The following is a 22,843-nucleotide window of genomic DNA, read 5'->3' on the forward strand; positions in this document are numbered from 1 at the left end:
CTCGGTTGCAACGCTCCGGAAACTAACGCTCTGTGTTTGGTGCAATTCGAATGTATACTTTCGAAAATAGGCAGCGTATATGTTGCTGCCAATCAAAGGTCTTTCCAAAACTTCTCTCCTTTTTTTATTAAGTCTCTCCAAAACTTCTCTCCTCCGTCTTATCTCTTTTTTTTCGGGAAGTTCTACGCGATTATATAAAACGTTAACCATTCAAAGGATTGATAAGTTTTACAGTTCCGAAGGAAAATCTACGGAAAACCTACTGCCACTTAGCACAGAAAAAGTGTATTTTCGCCCGGGAAAAAGCATATTTTTTAAACGGGATATCCGGGAGAAATCCGGGAATAATCCGGGAATTTTTTTTCCTTGTCCTCGTATACACCCTGTTTCAGCCGTTGCAGAACCAGAACAGCTAGGTCGTTTTGGTTAATGTTACAAGGTCAGATCAGTCATTCATTAAGACCGTTGCCCCTGCAACTACTAAAAAGCCTCTTCAGAAACCACAGGTTTGTCTGTCTCTTCACAGATACCTCTCCATTGTTGTTGCACCTACTGCATAGTCATCCGTATTGTTAACGTACGGAAGGCACCCTATCTCTGCGACGTCCGTGGTTCATTGAGGTGGGAGCGATAGAGGCGTTTGTTAGAAGTTTCGGTCAAGAGGGTCAGATGTATTTTAACATTTATTTGAGAAAGTTCAGTCCATATACGCTGTGTAGACAGCAGCTCGAGCTTTATAACGGAATTATGTAGTGCTTACAGTACTGTGCAAGAGATCCTTCTAAACACGAGGCTCTAAAACAGGCGGACGGAGTCTACATCCGTATTGACAACGGTTAATCGATAGAGAATCGAAATCGGACAGCTGCTGATTGACGGCGTCTAGCTCTATCTGACGGGTCAGGTATTCTGATTAACAGGGCGGTTTCGTGGATGAAAACTGTCTGAGAGCAGGCATAGCAACCATCTTAGGTAGAATACGAGGTGCTGTGTTCTAGTCTCGGGAATGTTCTAGCTGTATTTTCTAGAGGTGATACACATTAGACGTGAACCAAAATTCTCACACTCGGACGCCACAGCGCGATTCCTTGCATACAAAGAGTACAAATATGTCGGAAACAAAATTTTCTCCGGTGTATATTTTCGGTAGAAATTGGATGTCAACTAATGGAAAAATGGCAAAACTGCAACCAAATGTTCGAGAAATACGCTGATGCAATAAATGGGTATATTGCCCAAGTAAGGCAGTAGATATACTTTTGCGCTAGAATATTCGAGAGTTCAATACCGGGTTTACGCGTATTTATTTTTTTAATTTTGTAATTTTAATCTCCCCAATAATACTGTAGCAAACATTGCTTCTTAAACAATACATATCCTAAAGCTAGAGCTTTTTTAACACTGAACGTGAGAAATATTCATGAATAGTAATAATCAGTAAAAAAAATAAAAATAAATCACCTGTCACAGGACAGAAATAACTACAAAACTTTGTGGAGATATCAACATACGTATCTCATACGTATCTCATTTCGTAAGAGTGGCCAATTGTAATATTTTGAATGCATCATCAGTGACAGAATGTCTTTCAAATGAGATACATGGTCGTTGGAGCAGATGGTCAAAGCCACCTCCCTGGATTTCCATCCCGACTACATTTGCGTCATGAGGGTCTGGGACGTCTTATGACCCCTCGCGTTCACACAACCCCTTCGTCCCCCCCCTCCCACCCCCACCCCCAAATTCTGTCGACAGTATAAGGTATAAATGGCAGGGTTTTCCACTGCAGGTTGTGGCGTCCTGCATAGAAGGTCTTCCTTGTTTTTATTGCTAGAATTTATCACCTTTCTTATATTAATTAGAATAATTTGTTTGCCAGATGTTTGCCCAGACCATATTCCTTGTTACTATACTTTGTTATTCTTCTCATTGATATTTATTACCCAATTAGTATAATTTATGATATAAAATGGCGGAACCATTGCGTCACTATCAAAAATGGCTGCCTCCGTGAACTGTGCTACGACGTTATAGTAGACCTAGCACAGCGTAATTACAAAAACGGATCCAAGTAACTTAGCTTTCATATTGCATGGCCTATTTATTTAAAACATTTAGGAATTTTTCTGGAACCCTCACGGACATGTGTGTAGCAGTAATACGTTAAAAACACGCTACTGGTTGGACACCCAATGTGTCACCAACACTGTACTAAGTGTAAAATAAAAGTAGCAAGTGTGATAACTTGTTTAACAGTTGTATGTTGCGTGCAGTATTCATTTAAAACGTTTCGGAACGTTTTGGGACAAGGTAACAAATCGCACCTTTTAAGGGTGTATCTATAGCCATCTTTTTCAAACATCCTACGCCAATGCTACATGTCAGTTACGCTGTGGAGGTGTGGGGGTGCTTAATTTAACCTAAAAATGTTTAAAGGAGCGTTTCCATATTTCAAAATACGTTGTTACAGAGCACACAGATGGCAGGCGGTTGCCAGACGAAGCGAGCTGTCCGCCGCCCCAGAGCAAGCAGCCAACCGTGCATTCCTCCCCTGACGTGCTCGGGCCGCCTCGCATTTGCGGCAACCAGACAACGCCAGCGCCAAGTCCGCCTTATCTCACAAACTTCAACCCCAGCACCCCCGACCAGAGGGGGCGTATATTTTTGCCTCCATATTTCAACGCAGCATCCTACACGACGTGCTCCAAAAGAAAATATAACACAGTTTCTATCACCTAAGGAATTGCTTCTAAATTATAGTGTAGGCTTATTTGACAGTATATTCTTACATCATTTTTTCACCTATGCAGCATGTAATTTGATGTATAATGCACCTGCCATTACTATGTCGTCCTCATTTAAAAAATAAAATCGCTACTGATAGTAGAAAAAAAAGTTATTTTATAAACAAACCCATTTCCTGTGTGCGCGGACTTTTGACGATTTGTTTGGTACAAAGGTTAGCCTGAGAGTATTGTTTTGGCTACTTTCTAACATCTGCATTTACAATTCCCAGGTTGGTTTCTCATCCCGCCTTCATAACTGGTATTACGTGCATATTAAGTGTTTCGTTTTTCGACGTAGTGTAACGTAATATTCCTATTGATACTCTTCCAATCCCATCACAATGTGAGAGTAGAATTCCATTAGATAGAAAGTCATTTCCACCCCAACATTGGCTATGTAGACAACTATCACATCGCGCGGCTCCCCCCCCCTCCCCCCCCACCCCCGTCGGAGGTTCGAGTCCTCCGTCGGGCATGGGTGTGTGTGTGTTGTCCTTAGCGTAAGTTAGTTTAAGTTAGATTCAGTAATGTGTAAGCCTAGGGACCGATGACCTCAGCAGTTTGGTCCCATAGTACTTACCACAAATTTCCAATACAACTATGACAACGAGAAAAGTGTTTCGTTCCAATGTAGGGTAGTGTTATATTCTAGGTAATTCTTTTGGAATCCAGTCACAGCGTAACAGTACCTATCCTTTCGATAGAAATATGTCTTCATCTCCAACATGTCACTGGCTATGTAGACAGGTATCACAACGAGAAAACTGTGTGGTTTCGATGTAGAGCAGCATAAGATTTTTGGTGATTTTCTTGGAATCCTATCACGACGTAAGAGCACCAGCCCGTTAGATATAACGTTGTCTCGAGTCCACAGCCTGTCACTGACAATAAAGCCTGATATTACAACGGGAAAAATAAATCGCCTCTCTTTTAATGTCTACCACTGGAGTTAGCTGAACATTTTCAGAACGATCCTGTGTGGACACTTGCCCCTCTTCGTTGAATCTTCTCCACCTCTTTTATTAATCCAACCTGATAAAAGTTCCTAGAGTGATGAGAAACACTCAAAAAGAATCGGTCTTACAACTGTTTTATAAACCACTTCTTTTGTGGATGAATTACATTTCCTGAAGATTCTTCCAACAAACCTCAGCATGGCATCTGATTTTCCTACAAATTGCATTCTCCAGACTGCAGTCCCGACTGTAACTCCTAGGTACTATATGGTAGTTACTGTTTATTGCTGGACTACTGCCAGTACGGTAATCGAACGGTAATGGATCTCTTCACCTATTTATGTGCAATAGTCACATTTATTTACTTTCAGGGTCAACAGTTAGTCCCTGCACGAATCGTCTATCGTTTGCAATTCCTCGTGCATTTCGCAACAGCCTACTGGTGCTGCAACCCTCCAGAAGACAACAGGATTCTCTGAAAACAGTCTACATCTACACCTAAACACATACCTAGCAAGTCACTATACAGTGAATAGTTTTGAACGGTCCCTAGTGGTGCCAATCTTATACCAGAGCTAAAATTGCTTTCGCAATATACTTCAGAATCTCAGATCGCTTTCAATGGTGTTGTAGTCCCACGTTGTCTTTACAGTAGTGTTGAAACGCCGAGGGCTTGGTAGCAGTGTCGAACATAGTCAAGAATGTCGTCTTGTTGCTCATAGCATTGTAAACTGTCGTTTTCGACAGCGAAATGTGTGGGAACTAACGCCCCAAACGAAGGAGTGGTTTCATTGACTCTCTTTATGCCATCCCCTGAGGCCTTTCCGCATCGATTCTGAGCGGTGGTGCGTCTGAATGTTGCCTCGGCCAGAGGTAAGAGAACCACGTGATTTCTACGCTGGGTTTCGCGGTTCTGGCCTCCACCGCAGAAGTGCCCTAAGAAGGGGTCAAACGTGGATAAAAGGAGGTGTGACCTCCTTCCCACCTTGTGACACGTTCACGGTTCCTTCGGGCAGAATTTAGGTGACATTTGGTGCCAATGCGCCATCATTAACCTACCTTAAAGGTCACATCAACTTCTAAACTGTGGTGTATTTTCGCATCTGCCGCCACCTTTCTGTTTGAAGCTTCGCTGTTGTGGAATGTTTTCGAAGAGATAGTACCAACAGCAATTGAGAGATATATACTACATAAATTAATAAGTGATGGTACTGATCCCCCATGGTATACAAAACGGGTCAGATCGTTGTTGCAGAAGCAACGAAAAAAGCATGCCAAATTTAAAAGAACCCAAAAATCCCCAAGATTGGCAACGTTTTACAGAAGTTCAATGCGAGATGCTTTTAATGATTTCCACAACGAAATTCTGTCTCGAAATCTGGCAGAAAACCCAAAGAGATTCTGGTCATACATAAAGCACACCAGTGGCAAGACACAATCAATACCTTCACTGCGCGATAACAACGGTGAAGTCACTGATGACAGTGCCACTAAAGCAGAGATATTAAACACGGTTTTTCCAAAGTTTCGAATACCGGCTCCATGGCCATTGTTCGGTCTTCACAGCTGAGCTCTTTACCCTCTACCAGGCTGTTCTTTACATCTGCCGCCACCGACATTCTGCTTATGTCATCTGCTCCGATTCCCTGAGCGCCATCCAGAGCCTCAGTGATCCGTATCCGGTTCACCCTTTCGTGCACCGGATCCAACGCTCTCTTCAGCAGCTGGTGGACGACGGTTCTCCGGTTAGCTTTATGTGGGTTCCTGGCCATGTCGGTATCCCTGGGAACGAAGCTGCAGATGTCGCGGCCAAGGCTGCGGTCCTCCAGCCTCGGACAGCTTCTTGTTGTGTCCCTTCATCAGATTGTAGCAGGGTCATTTGTCGGCGCATTTTATCACTGTGGCATGCCGGTTGGGCTGCACTTACGGACAACAAGCTTCGGGCCTTGAAACCTCTTCCCGCGGCTTGGACGTCCTCCTCACGCCCTTCTCGGCGGGAGGAGGTCGTTTTGGCCCGGTTACGGATTGGACACTGCCGGTTCAGCCATCGCCATCTGCTGACGGCTGCGCCGGCGCCGTTCTGCCCATGTGGGCAATTGCTGACGGTCCGCCACATTTTAACGTCCTGTCAGGATTTTAATACACTGCGTCTTGAACTTGGCCTGCCATGTACTCTAGAGGCCATTTTAGTGGATGACCCAGGAGCAGCTGCTCGCGTTCTTCGTTTTATCAACTTGACAAACCTGTCTAAGGACATTTGATTATGCTGTTTTTATAATCCTATGCCTGTCAATCTGTCTTTTATCGTGTTTTCCATTTTAGTTGCTGTTTTAAACTTGTGCCTCGCGGTACATTCCTAACGTAGTCTGGGCGCAATGACCATTGAAGTTGTGCGCCGTAAAACCACAAAAAAACACGGTTTTCCGAAACTCATTCATCAAAGAAGACGAAGTAAATATTCCTGAATTCCAATCAAGAACAAATGCCAGGATGAGAAACATAGAAGTAGATATCCTCGGTGTAACAAAGCAGCTTAAATCACTTAATAAAGGCAAGGCCTCCGGTCCAGATTGTATACCAGTCATGTTCCTCTCAGAGTATGCTGATAAAATAGTTCCATATTTAGCAATTATATGCAACCACTCGCTCGCAGAAAGATACGTACCTAAAGACTGGAAAATTGCTCAAGTCACAACAATACCCAAAAAGGGAAGTAGGAGTAATCCGCTGAATTACAGGCCTATATGACTAACGTCGATTTTCAGTAAGGTTTTAGAACATATACTGTATAAGAACATTGTGAAGTACCTCGAAGAAAACGATTTATTGACATATAAACAGCACGGATTCAGAAAATATCGTTCTTGTGAAACACAACTAGCTCTTTATACTCATGAAGTCATAAGTGCTATCGACAGGGGATGTCAAATTGATTCTATATTTTTAGATTTCCAGAAGGCTTTCGACACCGTTCCTCACAAGCGTCTTCCAATCAAACTGCGTGGCTACGGAGTATCGCCTCAGTTGTGCGACTGGATTCGTGATTTCCTGTCAGAAAGGTCACAGTTCGTAGTAATAGACGGAAAGTCATCGAGTAAAACAGAAGTAATATCCGGCGTTCCCCAGGGAAGTGTTATAGGCCCTCTATTGTTCCTGATCTATATTAACGACATAGGAGACAATCTGAGTAGCCGTCTTAGATTGTTTGCAGATGATGCTGTCATTTACCGTCTTGTAAAGACATCAGATGATCAAAATGACTTGCAAAATGATTTAGATAAGATATCTGTATGGTGCGAAAAGTGGCAATTGACCCTGAATAAAGAAAAGTGCGAAGTTATTCACATGAGTACTAAAAGAAATCAGCTAAATTTCGATTACGCGATAAGTCACACAAATCTGAAGGCTGTAAATTCAACTAAATACTTAGGGATTACAATTACAAATAACCTAAACTGGAATGATCACATAGATAGTATTGTGGGTAGAGTAAACCAAAGACTGCGATTCATTGGTAGAACACTTCGAAGATGCAACAGGTCTACCAAAGAGACTGCTTACACTACGCTTGTCCGCCCTATTCTGGAGTACTGCTGTGCGGTGTGAGATCCGCATCAGGTGGGACTGACGGATAACATCGAAAAAGTACAAAGAAGGGCAGCTCGTTTTGTATTATCGCGAAATAGAGGAGGTAGTGCCACAGACATGATACGTGAACTGGAGTGGCAATCATTAAAACAAAGGCATTTTTCGTTCCGACGGGATCTTCTCATGAAATTTCAATCACCAGTTTTCTCCTCCGATTGCGAAAACATTCTGTTGGCACCCAACTACATAGGGAGAAATGATCATCACGATAAAATAAGAGAAATCAGGGCTCGCACAGAAAAATTTATGTGCTCGTTTTTCCCGCGTGCCGTTCGAGAGTGGAACGGTAGAGACAGCGTGAACGTGGTTCATTGAACCCTCTGCCAGGCACTTTATTGTGAGTAGCAGAGTAATCACGTAGATGTAGATGTAGCCCAAGGCTGACGTCGCAGGGCGCCACGTTTTTGCGCCATTGCAGAGGAAGATTGTAGGCTCCTTGGATCCAAATTTCAAACGGTAGGAAGTGGAAGACAATACGGGGTTTCGAAAAAGTGATACTTCAATTTTTTTGCCCAGTGTATATTACAATAAGGCACCGCACATCAATGTTCTATATTGAGAAGTAAAATATCTAGATAGGTCAACTCTCAATATGACACCTATGATTACAGCCGTTTGTTGATGTAGACGATCTTCCACAGGGTTAAAAAACAATATTTTATCCTCCACAGCATACTATTGCTTAGACATTTAGGCCTGTAATGCACAGCTTCGTATCATCTGTTAACAAGTGCTTTTCGATGTGGAAATAGTACATAATTCAGAATCTAATTGAAACATATCAGAAAGTGGCAACTTGCATACTCCAATAACCTAGTCACGACTCGAGGCGGTAGCGAGAAGTTGTGGAGAATGTTTGATTCCATTACCATATAAACCCTCCTTTACATAACAGTTGTTTCGCTGCCTGCACCCACATGTCAGAATTCTTTCAGTTATCACTTAAGTAATATTATACTGATTTACGGATACCCTTAACAAAAAGCAGTATACATGGGAGCAATTATCCAGCATTAAGAGGCATATTGGGAAAAAAATGGCATGGAAGAACTGGAAACCATTTCAAGGACACATAAAAATCCACTATCTAAAGTGGGATTTTCCGGCGTTGAAATAAATGTTGCGATGGTTCATCTGCCTGGAGTATTGCCACAACTTTGTGTAGACGACAGTTTCTTTAAGAATGTGGATTTAACACAAGATTTTGCTTGGATTTTTTTAACAAAATTGAGATGTATGACTACCTAATTTCAAACCAAACCACTATCTCTGTCTATAGGAAGAAGACTACTAGGGAACAGTAATATTATTGAACGTAACGATAAGATTATTTAATGTAGATGAGGTCCAATTGCAGAAGAAAAATACATAACAAATTTAAATGTCATGTCACAAGTCCAGAAGTGAACAAAGTTACTGGTAATCATATTACAGATTTTATAAAGTACCCAGATATGCATCTACGAGAAACTTTTACATCTTCCTCGGCTAAAGAAGATAGTACTACCAGACTAGAAGCTACGATTCATAACTACAGAATGGACTATGTGTTTTACCCTGAGGAAGACTCTCTAAATGTCTTCAACGCCAACAAAGAGTATTTGTAAGACGCTCCATTGTACTCTGTGCCAATCATGTCTATTTTGTGTAAATTACGAGGTACGTTACAAAACAGCTACTGCGTTGTACTTAATAGTGTTCTCCAATTTGTCTACAGGGGCAATAAGAACACACGAAAGTTGATTGGTGAGCAAGTAAAACTTCTGGACAGGAAAGAAATGAAAAATATTATAAAATGTTTTCTGCCTGCCTACAGTTACATTATTTAGCTGTAAAATACGTGGCGATTTTTATCACAGACTCCAACAAAGACTATACAAGTATTATAAAGAAGTGTTATATTATATCTGCAGAATCATATTTTTCTCAATCCTGAATATTATTTTCCACAATTCTTCACATTCTGTATATAAAGAAAGATTATGGAATGGGTTTCTTGTTCATAAATCGCATTTGAATGTTTATTTGTGAGAAGATAAAGTTATGCCTCATATAAGATGGAGAACCGTCCACCAGTATGTGTCGGAATTCCACAGCGATAGGATCGTGACATATCGAGACTGCAGTTATCATTGCATAATATTACTGCCCGCATTTGTCGGGATCCCACATCTCAGTGGTCTGACGCGACTAGCGTTCGAGAGGACAGACTGCTCGCCTGTGCAGGATTGTACAGCCACGATATGTACCTTTTGTCAGGAAATGGACTTTCTTTATAGCAATACAGGTGTCCACATGGACAATGATAATGTCTGTAGCACCACGGCCTTCCTGCTCTGCTTGGCCACGCGGGGTAGCCGCGCGGTCTGTGGCGTCTTGTCATGGTCTGCGCGGCTCCCTCCGTCGCAGGTTCGAGTCCTCCCTCGGGCATGGGTGAGTGTGTTGTCCTTAGCGTAAGTTCGTTTAAGTTAAATTAAGTAGTGTGTAAGCTTAGGGACTGATGATCTCAGCAGTTTGGTCCCATAAGATCTTACCACAACTTTCCAACTTTCTGCTCTGCGATCATTGTTGTGGCTTCCCTCGAAGTGGCAGTGAAGAGAAGCGCACTAACTGTTTGTGCAATGGGAAAAGTGGACATAGGAAGAGATCCATACCATCCTTTCAGATTCAAAGTTCAGTATACAGCATCAAGATTGACATAAACATATGGGGAGGCTTCGCGGAGAACGAACATTGCCATATGGCATTCGTCTTCGTCATTCAGTTAAAGCATCAGGCACGATTCTATTGGGTAACAACAGAGCCGGATGGAGAATATTTTTCACACAAACTGCTTGCCATTTGGTGCCCCTTCCCCCCTCTTTCCTTGTAGACTTCTAACCATGCCAGTTTTCGTTACTAATTGATTACACACTGTTTACAAACCTTGCACTTGAACGCCCCTCACAGCTTGGCACCCTAAGCGATGGGTTGTGTCGCTGGGGCCTTAAACCTGCCCTGAGTACCACTGGGTACACAGTACTATTACTGCTGATTTGCACAGTCGGGCCGGCCGAAGTGGCCGAGCGGTTCTAGGCGCTTCAATCTCGAACCGCGCGACCGCTACGGTCGCAGGTTCGAATCCTGCCTCGGGCATGGATGTGTGTGATGTCCTTAGGTTAGTTAGGTTTAAGTAGTTCTAAGTTCTAGGGGACTGATGACCTCAGAAGTTAAGTCCCATAGTGCTCAGAGCCATTTGAACCATTTTTTGCGCAGTCGGTAATTTGGACAGCAGACGTTATATTTCTGATGTACAAAGATCGATGGTAATACCCTATCTTCGAGGTCTCAGTGATGTTATCTTTCAACAAGATAATGCAAGACCACCTTTTGAAGATGCTACCCTAACCTGACTTGATACAGAGAGGGTGTTCGACTGTTGCCTGACCAGTACGTTCCCCATACTTCTCATCCATTGAAAACATATCGTCGTAAGATTCCGAGAGACTGGCACACTACTACTCATGAATCAGTACGATTAATGAACTCTGGTATAGAGTTTACGATGCATGGAACAACGTACTCATTTCTGTCGTCCAAGCTCAGTTCGACTTGATGCCCAACCGGATTAGAATCATTGTTGCTGTCGAGGTTGGCAGTTCTGTGTATTAAACGTTTCTCCCTGTATACTCCCAAATCACTTGTAAATTTATCGTGTACTCTTCCTGCTATACTGTATGTGCACAATAAGTGAGCCAATGTGTTACCTTGACGTTTCCGTTGAGCAGTTTGACGATGCCGGTAATGATGTCCTGGATGTCGGGGTTGGTCTTCCTCTGGTCGCCGCTAGCAGTCGCTGGGCCGGCTGCAGAAGCCTGGCGGGGCTCCAGCAGGGGCAGCGACCTCCCCCTGGGAGCCCCCGGGGCTTCCCCCGGCTGCGGCTCAGCCGTCGAGCTCAGCGCCGCGTGCGCCTCTCCGCTCGACTCCTGCGTGCGCGTCGGCTGGATGTGTTGGTAGTAGTTCCGGCTGGTCGTGTCGCTGCTCTCAGCACTCACGGCCACATCATTGGATGGGACGTCGAGCCCTTCGAGATCTATCTCCTTGACAGTGTGGACGACTGTCCCAGAGGAGCCGGGCACTTGGCCCACTGCACGAGTCGTCATCGAGTGTCCATCTGGGCCACTCTCTACGTCGTTGGCTATCTCCTCGTAGAGTCGACCTTGAAACTCGGAAGACTGCATCGCCGTCTTATGGATGGCGCCTCCGATCGATGTTTGTGTGCCGAATGCATGTTGTGAAATGGTTACCTGGACATTCTCACCAGGCCCACTAGCTGACGCTTCTGTCCTCGTTGGTGCTTTCGCTGTCCCTGTCAGCTGGCCTGTAACAAAAGAAAACAACATGCGTCAATCAGACTGCTGCAAGCAGACAGATGAATACTTCACTAGAAGAATCTAGACAGTGGGATATGTTATTATGAACAGGGGTTATGGGGAGGTGTATTCGTGCCTGTCTAGTCTTTCTGTACCGGCTTAGAGTGAAAATATACAAGAATCAATACATGAAGTTTTAGAGTGCCGCCTCTAGTAGGAAAAGGAACAAAATCTGAACAAATGCGTGTAAGACTCGCGTTCTGTGAATAATTTAATTACAGTGTGTTAACTGTAAGACGGCAGAGTTGTGAGGGGAGTGCGGGGAGAGGAGGAAGCAAGCATTGGCTGGCGTGGGGTGAGGAGCCGTTGGGCGGAGGTGGGGGGGGGGGGGGACAAGGCACGCCTACCTGTTGCAGTGCTGGCACTACAAACTGCGTGTCATGCTTACACGAAAGCAGACGAAAGGCATGGAAGTAAAACTCGCTTTAAATGTTGTTCGTAAACGAAACTGAAATCGTCATATATATATATATATATATATATATATATATATATATGTGTGTGTGTGTGTGTGTGTGTGTGTGTGTGTGTGTGTGTCTACTATGCGCTCACAAACCATTCATGTGATTGCAATGACACTTTGGTGAGTTGTTCTCCGAACGCCCGAAAAGAGTAATGAAAGCAATTTTTTCTGCTCCCTTTCCCTTTCGCAGCGTTCAATCACACGGAATATAATTTTGCGAGCATCGCTACGTAATACTGGTTTCCTCCTAACCGTAGGGGTTGTTGGCGACTCCCGAGATGGGCCAGCAACTGCCTCTTCACTCATTTAGATAATGATTAGCACAATTGCACGATAAAAACACGCAGAACAGTACAGCGCAAAACAATAACGAAGCAGACGACAATGGCGACCTTGTACAACACAGTCAGCTACGTAATGTTGGCAGCAGTCGCAACTGCGTGCCTACCGAAGCCTCCCGACGTTTACCGACTTCTACCAATTCAGGACTAGGGAGAGGTCTGCCATCTAAAAGTTTACACACTGTATGTAGATGGTTCATCTAAGGGTTTTAATGAGTGAGTTTGCAAGTATCAAAATATGTGTCATAAACTGCCGTATCTTTTGATTGCATTGACTTAAAAGCTCAAACATTTTACACCGCCAGGGACTGTAGACATTCGTATTTGACAAAAATTTAAACTTTATACATCTAGCCGTTTCTGAGAAAAATAGGTCTTAACAAACCGACTGACAGATCGGCAACAAAGCGATCCTACTAGGATTCCGATTTTACTGACTGAGGTATGGAGCCCTTAGGAACTTGATAGTAACGAAGGGTCACATTTTTAATGGTACCGGTAGAGAACAATACTATTACTATCTTAACTATGGTTTCTGTTGCAGTTTGTTTCTGGATGAGCGTAGCCAAGCATAGCTGTATAAGTGGTGCAGTACTCGTTGAAGAAACAGTGTTAAATACTATTCATAGAAGACCAAGCGTGTGGGTATGATAAAGAGCGCAAATAAAGTTACGATGCGTCATTCTCATTAGAGTGATTCCATAGCCGAGTGGTCAGCCTATCTGACTTCCATGTGATATACCTGAGCTGGATTCGTGGCAGTGCCAAAAATTATCCTTTGGTGTGTGTACTGAAATGGGGTGTTGTAAAAATTTATGTTCAGGTCCTTTGCCTGACATTCCGAGACGAGATTCGATATCAGCGTCTGTAGCTCTTCAGAATCATTTGCCAATAGCACAATGTCATCTGCAAATCTCAGGTTGTTAAGTCTCTTACTGCTGAGTCTAATTCCGTCTTTTTCCTAGTTCAGTTTTAGCATTTCCATCACGGCAGAGGACAGCATGGGAGAGATGAGACCGCTTTGTTTCACTCCTCTGTGAACTGGAAAGTCCTGAGCTGGTTCCCTGACACCAACAAAAGCTATAGAAGTTTCGCGTATACGGTGCAGGATTTTAATATAGGTCACCTCAACTCCTTGCTCAGCCATGGCTTGCACTATAGCAGGATGGCTTACTTAATAAAAAGCCTTTTCAAACTATACAAAAGCTATACATAGTGGCAGCCAGTATACGGTTGCTCTGCTAATCGCTTCCCGGAAAAAAGTGTAGTTTGTCAGTACTGCTGCGGAATCCAGTCTGCTCAGCCGGCCGCGGTGGCCAAGCGGTTCTAGGCGCTTCAGTCCGGAACCGTGCGACTGCTACGGTCGCAGGTTCGAATTCTGCCTCGGGCAATGATGTGTGTGATGTCCTTAGTTTAGTTAGGTTTAAGTAGTTCTAAGTTCTAGGGGACTGATAACCTCAGATGTTAAGTCCCATAGTGCTCGGAGCCATTTGAACCAGTCTGCTCAATTGCTTGAACTGCGTCAAGGATGGGACTGAAAAAATTTAAAAATATTCTGGCAAAACTTTGTGCAAGACGCAGGTTAGGGTTATGGGATTATAGTTTTTATATGAAGAATGCTTCCTTTCTTGTGGAACAGTATTATCAATGTTCTTCTCCAGAGGCTGCGATGGATGCTCGGTCAATGGACAATGTAAAGATTTGCTCTTAAGTTTCCTTGCCAGCAAACTTCACAATAACAACAGACAACTCATCATAACCGAAAACAGTGGCCTATTTCAAGTTATTGATAGCATATTTGACTTCCAAAGGAAGTTAATATGACTGAAGACCTAGCGTCTGAAATGTTTCGACCTATCAATCTAGTATGGCAAGCATTTGGAAGAAATTCAGCTATCTTCAGGTCAAACATGGCAGTAAAACGGAAAAATATTTTGATCTTCGTGTCCTCCCCCTGTTGCCTTACGGCTGTGAGACCTGTGCACTTCATAAATATACAAGACGGAAACTTAGAACTGTACAGCTAGGCATGGAAATGTCTATGCTGGTATTTACAAGAAAAGAAAAAATGACTGAAGACATAAGATCAACTACCGACGTCAAGAACATCCTAGAGAGAACAGCTATTATGAAATGGCAGTGGGTCAGCCATGTTGCCAGAAGAATTAATGACTGATGGACAAAGGGGATGCTGGAATGGAGTCCAAGAAACAGAGACAGCCCAAGAAGACGACCACCAGAACTGTGGGACAAACATCTGCGAAGGCTGCTGGAGTTAACATACTGAATATCGCCAAAGAACGTTGTTCATGGGAGAAGTTACAGACGTACCTGAACTCTGTACTTGAAGAGACTAAATCGCTTAACGACAAAAATGGCTGCTGCTGCTGCTACTGATGATGATGAGTGGGATGAGACGTATTGGACCTCGCCAAAACAACGAAGAATATACTTGAATAAGTAGCGGCTCCGGTTTGCTTGCATTAAGGAACGGGTAGCCACACACAGTAACCATACGCGCTTCCTTATCGAAGTCAAATAATGCCATAGACAGTATCTGATGCAGCGGACGGTGGGCATTGGGTGTAATTGCGAAGTAGGAGGGATGACACCCGTATCAAAGAGCTTTGGGGCAGTATTTGGGAGTTTGAAACTTCCTGGCAGATCAAAACTATGTTCCGCACTGGGGCTCAATCCTGCGACTTTGCCTTTTTGGACAATGCTTTTGGCGAGTGAGCTATCCACGCATGACTCACGACCCGCCCTCTTACTTCCAAAGGTTTGCAGAAGTACTCATAAATACCTTGCGGGATAAAAGCCGGCCCACACGCAAGAATCTGTCTGCGCAAAGGTCTGTGCACATCATGTCTGCACAGACGGATCATAGCGTGTGGACAGGAAATTGTTTCAGATCTGGCTCGTGAAACGACTTTCATTCAGCGGTTTGTTCAGTTTAGGGTTTCTCGTCTTTGCGTACACAGTGAATTCTAAAGTGGTTGATACACGTCAGTGCCTTAGGTTGTTCCCTGCTAAACATATTGAAATATAAAAGGGTAGTCAGAAACTATGCAACTGAAAGCATAAGGGAAAAATCGCGCATTTCTTGCTGTCTTCAAAATTATTACAATCTGTTAAGAAAAATAACTGGAAAGGTTAAGAGACATGTACAGCACGAGAGAAATTAGTAATGGTGGTAATAGAATTAAACTTTATAGAATATAATGAAGCGATGATCAGCACAACCAGCCAATGTACGAGATAGTACTACAATTAAACTTAATGACTACACTATAAGTTATAATTCACAAATTCAGACTGTTTATAATAAAGGCATCGTAGGGTTCTTTATACAAGTCCCTAATGTCGGTTAGAAACAGTCCATGCAAGTACCTAGCGGTCATAATCGCACACGTTATTGCGTCATTCTGTACGCTCTCATAACAACCACTTTACGATCTCCCGGTGATAAAATTGTCCTCAAGCAGTATACAGCTGTTTGAAAGTGTGTTGGAAGAAAAAAGAGGTCATTTAGGGAAATATTTAACCTGAAATATCACCAATGACTGCCTGCAATAAGCCGTCGCCGTTCTGGCCCATGATGTCAGATACAGCCTTAAGAAAGGTCGTGTTATACGTTGATGATTCAGGGTTCGAGTGAAGAGGAGAACTGAAAAAAGATGGATAGTAATTGTAATGTAGTTTCTCCAACAGTGTAGGATTTGTGCTGTGGAGTACAGTTATCAGTAGTGTCCCAAACAAACGTACCCATTTTATTGGAAAGCCACTTGTTAAGAGACTCACTTAACAGCATATCCTCTACAACGAAAACCTCGTGTGGCTTAGCCACCATATATGGCTTTCTAGACACGCGATAAACTTACAGCGTTCGTCGAAATAAATAAATAAGAGGGACAGAAAAATGATAAACAGAGTAATATGCCTAATCAAACACTTTGATAAATAGCACTAAAATAAGATATAATCATGTGACCGTTTTAACTGACGTGCGGTATTGTGCAATTGTTTGAACTCACGGTCTGCTATCAATAACATCGACATAAAAAAATCTAGAAACGCTTCCCGGTTTTCTGATGTGATTTTGGCACAAAACAGTGCAGGAATTTCAGGTGACACTCAAGATGTCCACGGCATCTACAAATACAGAACAAAACAGTTATGTATTAGATGACTTAAGACGCTAATCAAGTTCAGAACGTTCTAGGATTATACACGAGAAGGCTTATTATTTATATTCAGCGTGAGATAAGAGAACAAACTTGTCAATGAGACAAGCGTCAGGCATTCGATAAATTTCTGCGTAAGATACTGCCAACACTGCATGGACAGGGATGTTTTTCTTTGTCATCACTCATTAGCACTGAGGTGGCGTTTCCTAATTCGAGAGTTGACCTTTGGGAAACTTCTCAATGCACGCTCAGAACTTCTGCCACAACTTCTGGGCTGGCCTCGGTGTACGAAGGTTTGTCAATACGTGAGTGCAAATCTTCGTGAAAAGTTACGGTCAAAATGACGGTAATGAATACAGGAAACAGGGATTTGCAACAAGGTAACTTTCAAATAAAACAGACTGTCGTAGATTTCCGGGATATAATTAAACATAGAGCAAGATCATCATGGACTGCACAGAGAAGAAGTTCGCAAAGTATGGGAATTAAAGAATACTGAACAAAGTTAAAGACCACATGAAACAAGCTGATCCTAATTAATGTGGTATTCAGATGACCAAAACTAAAAGAAGTAACCACCGGGCGGGAGATAGCACGATGCAGATGAGTGGAACTGATTGACGAGGCAACAGAACGGGAATTCCCATTACTCAGTCAGGCGCCAATAAATTTATAATCATAGTTAAAGCTTAAAGAGCTAATATTCAATAACATTCAATAATTTACTGGAGCTCTGCTGTGCTCTGCATGCAAACTTGAGGAGTCGATCGTTGACCTTGTGGACTACTGTGGTCTACTTTGAGACGCGTAAAAGAAATGGTCATTTTTCTCTGTTTTACATTTTCTGCAGACGAAAGTTGTTGTCAGCAGTTATTGGTAGAATTGCATTTCAGGTTTGCAAATGCGGAAAATTAGCGTAAAATATCAGATTTTTTTTGCGGAAGGGACCATTTGGAGAGACTTGAATGAGTTCCACGCAGGGTAGGCATACTTTTCAGCCGGTAACCACCTACAACTCTGCCACTCGTGCGATCGGGCACACACACACTCACACACACCTACAAACAATTACAAACTCTTGTGTCACAATGCATTTCGAAAGGCTGATATTGTGGGAAAAAGTGGCGAAACAGATGAGTGCACAGCACACGTCATAGCAATGCACCTTGTGTAAACAGTGATTTTGCTGTGGTAACGTAAAAACCACGGCAAGCAACAACAAAAGTAAACTTAAGCAGAAATTAATATATTTTCACATAAATGCAGATATTACAAATTTTAAATCAGGTAATATATTTTTATTTTACAAGCAGTCACACAAAAACAGTTCCAAAAACCTGAGAAGCGCATGTATAAAAAGAAGGTAACATAACAGCAGTTTAGCAGAAGCAGCAAGTGATGAGCCTTAGCAGACAGTATAAAAAAATAGCTCAGACTCAAGACGTGATCTTCAAGTATATTTACGCCAACGATTTGTTCTAGGTTGGCTACTGTATGAAAAGAGAAGATGTATCATTTGCGATTTGACGAGAGGTAATGGGAGAGGAGCATTTCATAATTTATTGCCATACATTACGCAAAGGCTTGGTTCATGACACGTGAACTTCCTAAATGTACCGAAATAATATCTAAGGGTCATGGTCTATGTGCAACATCATTGTATCAAGTCATAAGAAGAGAAATTAATCAGTGTGCTTGCATATACGAAAGAACTTCAGAGCACACTTCTTGAGTGCAAGCAGCTGGTACTGAGCAACAACAAATTTTTCAACATAAAACATCCGACAAAAATAAAATGTAGTACCATGAGTCACCCAGTACTACTGCAGTAGTGTTCAGAAGAGCTTAAAAGTCACGGTCACTGCTGTACAACTACACTATTGGTGACAAATTGCTGTAAACAGTATATATCTAAAACATCTAGGAGGAACTATCTAGAGCGATCTTAAATGGAATGACCAAATAAAACAAATAACGGGAACAGCAGATGCCAGAATGATACTCATAGGACGAATTTTAAGTAAATGTAGCTCATCCACCAAAGAAGTGACTTGTTCGACCGATTCTTGAGCATTATTCGTCAATCTTGGATCCTTACGAGGTAGGACTGAGAGAAGAGAGAGAGAAGATCCAACGAAGAAAGGAGCGTTTCCGCACGGGATCGTTTGGTCGGCGCGTGTTAGACATGTTCAACAAATTTTAGTGGCAGATGCGACAGGAGAGGCGTTGTCCATCGCGGAGAGGTTTACTTTTGAAATTTCGAGAGAGCACTTTGTTCAAATATGTGTGAATTCCTAAGGGACAAAACCGCTGAGGTCACTGCTCCCTAGACTTACACACTACTTAAACTAACTTATGCTAAGAGCAACACACACGTCCATGCCCGAGGGAGGACTCGAACCTCCCGCGGGAGGGGTCACTCAGTCCGTGACATGGCGCCTCAAACCGCACGGCCACTCCGCGGGAGAGAGCACTTTCCAGGAATAGTCGGACAACATATTACTTTCTCCCACATACATCTCGTGAAATGGCTGCGATGAGAAAATTCTAGAAACTAGAGCTAGCAGAGAGGCTCACCGACAATCATTCTTCCCACGCGCCATTCGCGAGTGGAACAAGGAAGGGGGGATCAGTCAGTGGTACCAGAAGTATCCTCCACTACACACCGTCAGGTGGCTTGCGGAGTCTTGATGTCGATATATATATTCTTCTAAGCATTTCACGTTGCTTGTCCTACTGCTCTTATCGGAACGGCAGCGCTGCTGAATTATTGGCCCGTGTACCCAAGGAATTCGAGAGACGGCAGTGATGAGGGTGATCATGTAACACTTAATTTGAGATAAAATTACGCGGTTTCTAAGAAGGCCATACCTTCCACGACTAGGGATACCAGGAAAAATGAGGTGCAGTTAAATATTGTCATGTGTACAACACATATGGTCTGATCGGTCGCGAAATGGAAACTACAATGAAAATCAAAAATGTTTTATTTACAACATTTAGCTATACCTTTCGAGCTACTTCTCTACATAGTCGCCGCTCCAACTTAGACGACATCCTGTCCTGGGGCGGTACTAACTTTCCACTATCCTCGTAATAGAAAGCAGCCACCTTTGCTTCCCGTCAATTCTCTACATTGGTCTCCAGCTCGTTATCTTTGTCAAAATGCTGTCCACATAGACAGCGATTTATTTCCGCAAAGAGATATAAATCAAAACGAGCCAAGTCCGGGCTGTATGGTGGGCCATCAAAACTTCCCGTCGAAAATGCTGCGGGAGCAAAAAAATGGTTCAAATGGCTCTGAGCACTATGGGACCCAACTTCTAACGTCAGCAGTCCCCTAGAACTTAGAACTACTTAAACCTAACTAACCTAAGGACATCACACACATCCATGCCCGAGGCAGGATTCGAACCTGCGACCGTAGTGGTCTCGCGGTTCCAGGCTGTAGCGCCTTTAACCGCTTGGTCACCCCGGCCGGCGCTGCAGGAGCGTCTTTGTTCTGTGGCCGAACATTATCATGGAAAAGGACAATGCCTGATGTCATCATTCTCTTCTCTTGTTCTAAATGGCCCTTCGTGGACGATTTTCTCGAATTGCCTGATCCACTTGCTGAACAAGATCATCGGTTGACGCTCACTTCCTTCCCAGGGCATCTGCGTCATGAACGTCTGTACGTGCTGCTTCAAATTCCTGCACCATTGCCACACTTCGCTCTTCTGCATGACAGGTGCGTTATTTGAGCTGCATAAAATCAGGCGGAACTCCTCAGCATGAAGGAAACGAATGACAGCAGTCACTTCACACTTGGCCGGGGACTCGATAGTTCTAGGCATCTTTCGTGTTCTCTGTGCGCTCACAACTGAAAAGCGAGGTGACACTATCGAAGGGAATACTAGAGACACTACGTAATATCTCTGCACAAAGTTTCATCGAATTTTTGCTGTGGCTTTAATTTTGTGACTGTTCAGATCTTGACAAAAAAAAAAAAAAAATAGGCCTCGTACATTAACCAGAATGCCTTTCAACGTCTTCAGCAGTGGCTAAGGAAACAGTGGTATCATGGTGCATCTACAGTCTGGGATACAACTAAGTTATTGTTAGAAATCTCTGACGAAACAAACTGTTTATAAATATCTAAAAGTGATACTGATTTGCGACTTACAACAATGGTAATAAGACTTGTGCTGTTCGTGAGTAGTAAACGTTATAGCCGTAGCAGTAGTTTTTGTTAATATTAATAGTAATAGCAAAATGGGCTTCAATGTTACAACAGTGCTGTCATTTAATCTAAAATAAATGTAGAAAAATAATTAAAATAAGAGCAGAAGTCTACTGCAAAATATTGACTAAGAGATTAATTATAATATGAAACAAACAAAGCAATCAAGTGGAAATAGCGGCACGGATTGTAATAGAAGTAATCTTATCTTCTTCATGTACTTCTGCTGCGTTTCGGGTCACAGAGGGTAAACATGTATAGGAACTATGGAAGGTAAATTAGCGTTTAACCTGTCGTCGACGACGATGTCATTAGAGACGGAGCAAAATCTCCAATAAGACAAAGAGCGCAAAGGAAATCGGCAATGTACGAGGGCTATTCGGAAAGTAAGGAACGACAGGTCGCGTAATGGAAACCACAGTGGAAATCAAAGCTGTTTTATTTGCAACAGTTAGCTGCAACTTCCAGCTACTTATCTCCATAGCCGCAGATCCGACTTAGACGTTTGTCGTAGCGTTGTACCAACTTTTCAATACCCTCGTTATAGAAGGCAGCCGCCAGTGCTTTCCGCTGGCCTACAGCTCGTTGTCTGTGCCAGAATGTTGTCTTCAGAGCCAGAGGTTCATGTGAGCAGAGATGAAGCTCAGAAGGAGACAACTACGGGCTGTATTGTGGGTAATCAAACATTTACAATTGAAAACGATGCAGGAGCATCTTCATTGCCCCTGCAGAATGCGGCTGAGAATTGTCTTGAAGAAGAAAACGCACGACAGTTATGTAATGTTGGTTGCATAGCTTCAGGCGAAATTTCTCACCAGGCCCTCGTACTTGGCGGGAGACACTATTGTTCTAGTTATCTTCATGTGCTCCTTGTGTGCTCAGAACTAAACTGAACGACGTAACGCGATCGACGGGCATACTAAAGACACTGCGCAACACACCTGTGCAAAACTTCATCGGATTTTCACTGCGGTTTCCATTTCGCGACCGATAGTTCCTTACTTTCCGAATAACCCTCGTATTTCTCAAAGAAACCATCCCTAGATCTGTCTTCAGCAAGTTAGAGAAACCACAGAAAACATAAATCTGGATGATTGGACGGCGATGTGAATCGCTGTCCCTGAATGTCACTGTGCCACTTCGATCAGTAACATGTCTATAGGAACCATCTGTGCTTACAGTGGAGTACTGCAATATAGTGTCCTTGGGGATAATGTTTTATTCTTCTCGAGTCAGTCACGATTTCCCCTGTTATGCTAACCTCTTAATCTTGAGTACCACTCACATCTGACATCCTCAGTTATTTGTCATGTATGTCCTAATCTCTGTCTTCCCCTGCAGTTTTTGTCCTCAGCTTCTCCCTCCAGTACCATGGGAGCTGTTGTCTATTGTCTTAACCCACGACCAGTTTCTTCTTGTAGTCAACATTTAGGTATGTTCCTTTCTTCGTTGATTCTGTGGAGAACCTCCTCCTTTCCTATCTTACCAGTTCACTTAATTTTCTGCATCCTTAGATAACATCACAGCTCGAACACTTTAATTCTCCTCTTTTCAGGTTTTTGTAATAAGTGAAAAGAAAATCATTCCCTCCTCATTGTAGAAAATTTAATCAGTACGTAGTAATGCAAGCCTAACAGTATTTTCATATGTTTCTTTACGAAGGAAAACCCCCAATTCCATTTTTATACCATTACAAAGATTAATGAAATAGATGTTAGTGTCAGTGTCGTTGAGAAACAGCCGAAATGAAACTTCCTGGAAACAGCCGAAATCGTTAAAACTGAACAAAGCGCCAGGGCCCGACAGAATCCCTACCAGATTCTAAACA

The 22,843-nt window shown here is 42.9% G+C and overlaps 1 protein-coding gene across 2 annotated transcripts in view; it reads right to left on the reverse strand.

The window, feature by feature from the left end:
- Nucleotides 1–22,843, reverse strand: part of LOC126183854 (mucin-5AC-like) — a 282,254-nt gene that overhangs the window by 132,010 nt on the left and 127,401 nt on the right. For both annotated transcript variants that reach the window (XM_049926143.1, XM_049926142.1), the window contains exon 2: nucleotides 11,137–11,750. In XM_049926143.1, coding sequence (XP_049782100.1) covers nucleotides 11,137–11,750 — 614 coding nt within the window. The remainder of the gene's footprint in view (nucleotides 1–11,136; nucleotides 11,751–22,843) is intronic.

The sequence above is a fragment of the Schistocerca cancellata genome, chromosome 4 (genome assembly GCF_023864275.1).
Source record: "Schistocerca cancellata isolate TAMUIC-IGC-003103 chromosome 4, iqSchCanc2.1, whole genome shotgun sequence".
Classification (NCBI taxonomy): domain Eukaryota; kingdom Metazoa; phylum Arthropoda; class Insecta; order Orthoptera; family Acrididae; genus Schistocerca; species Schistocerca cancellata.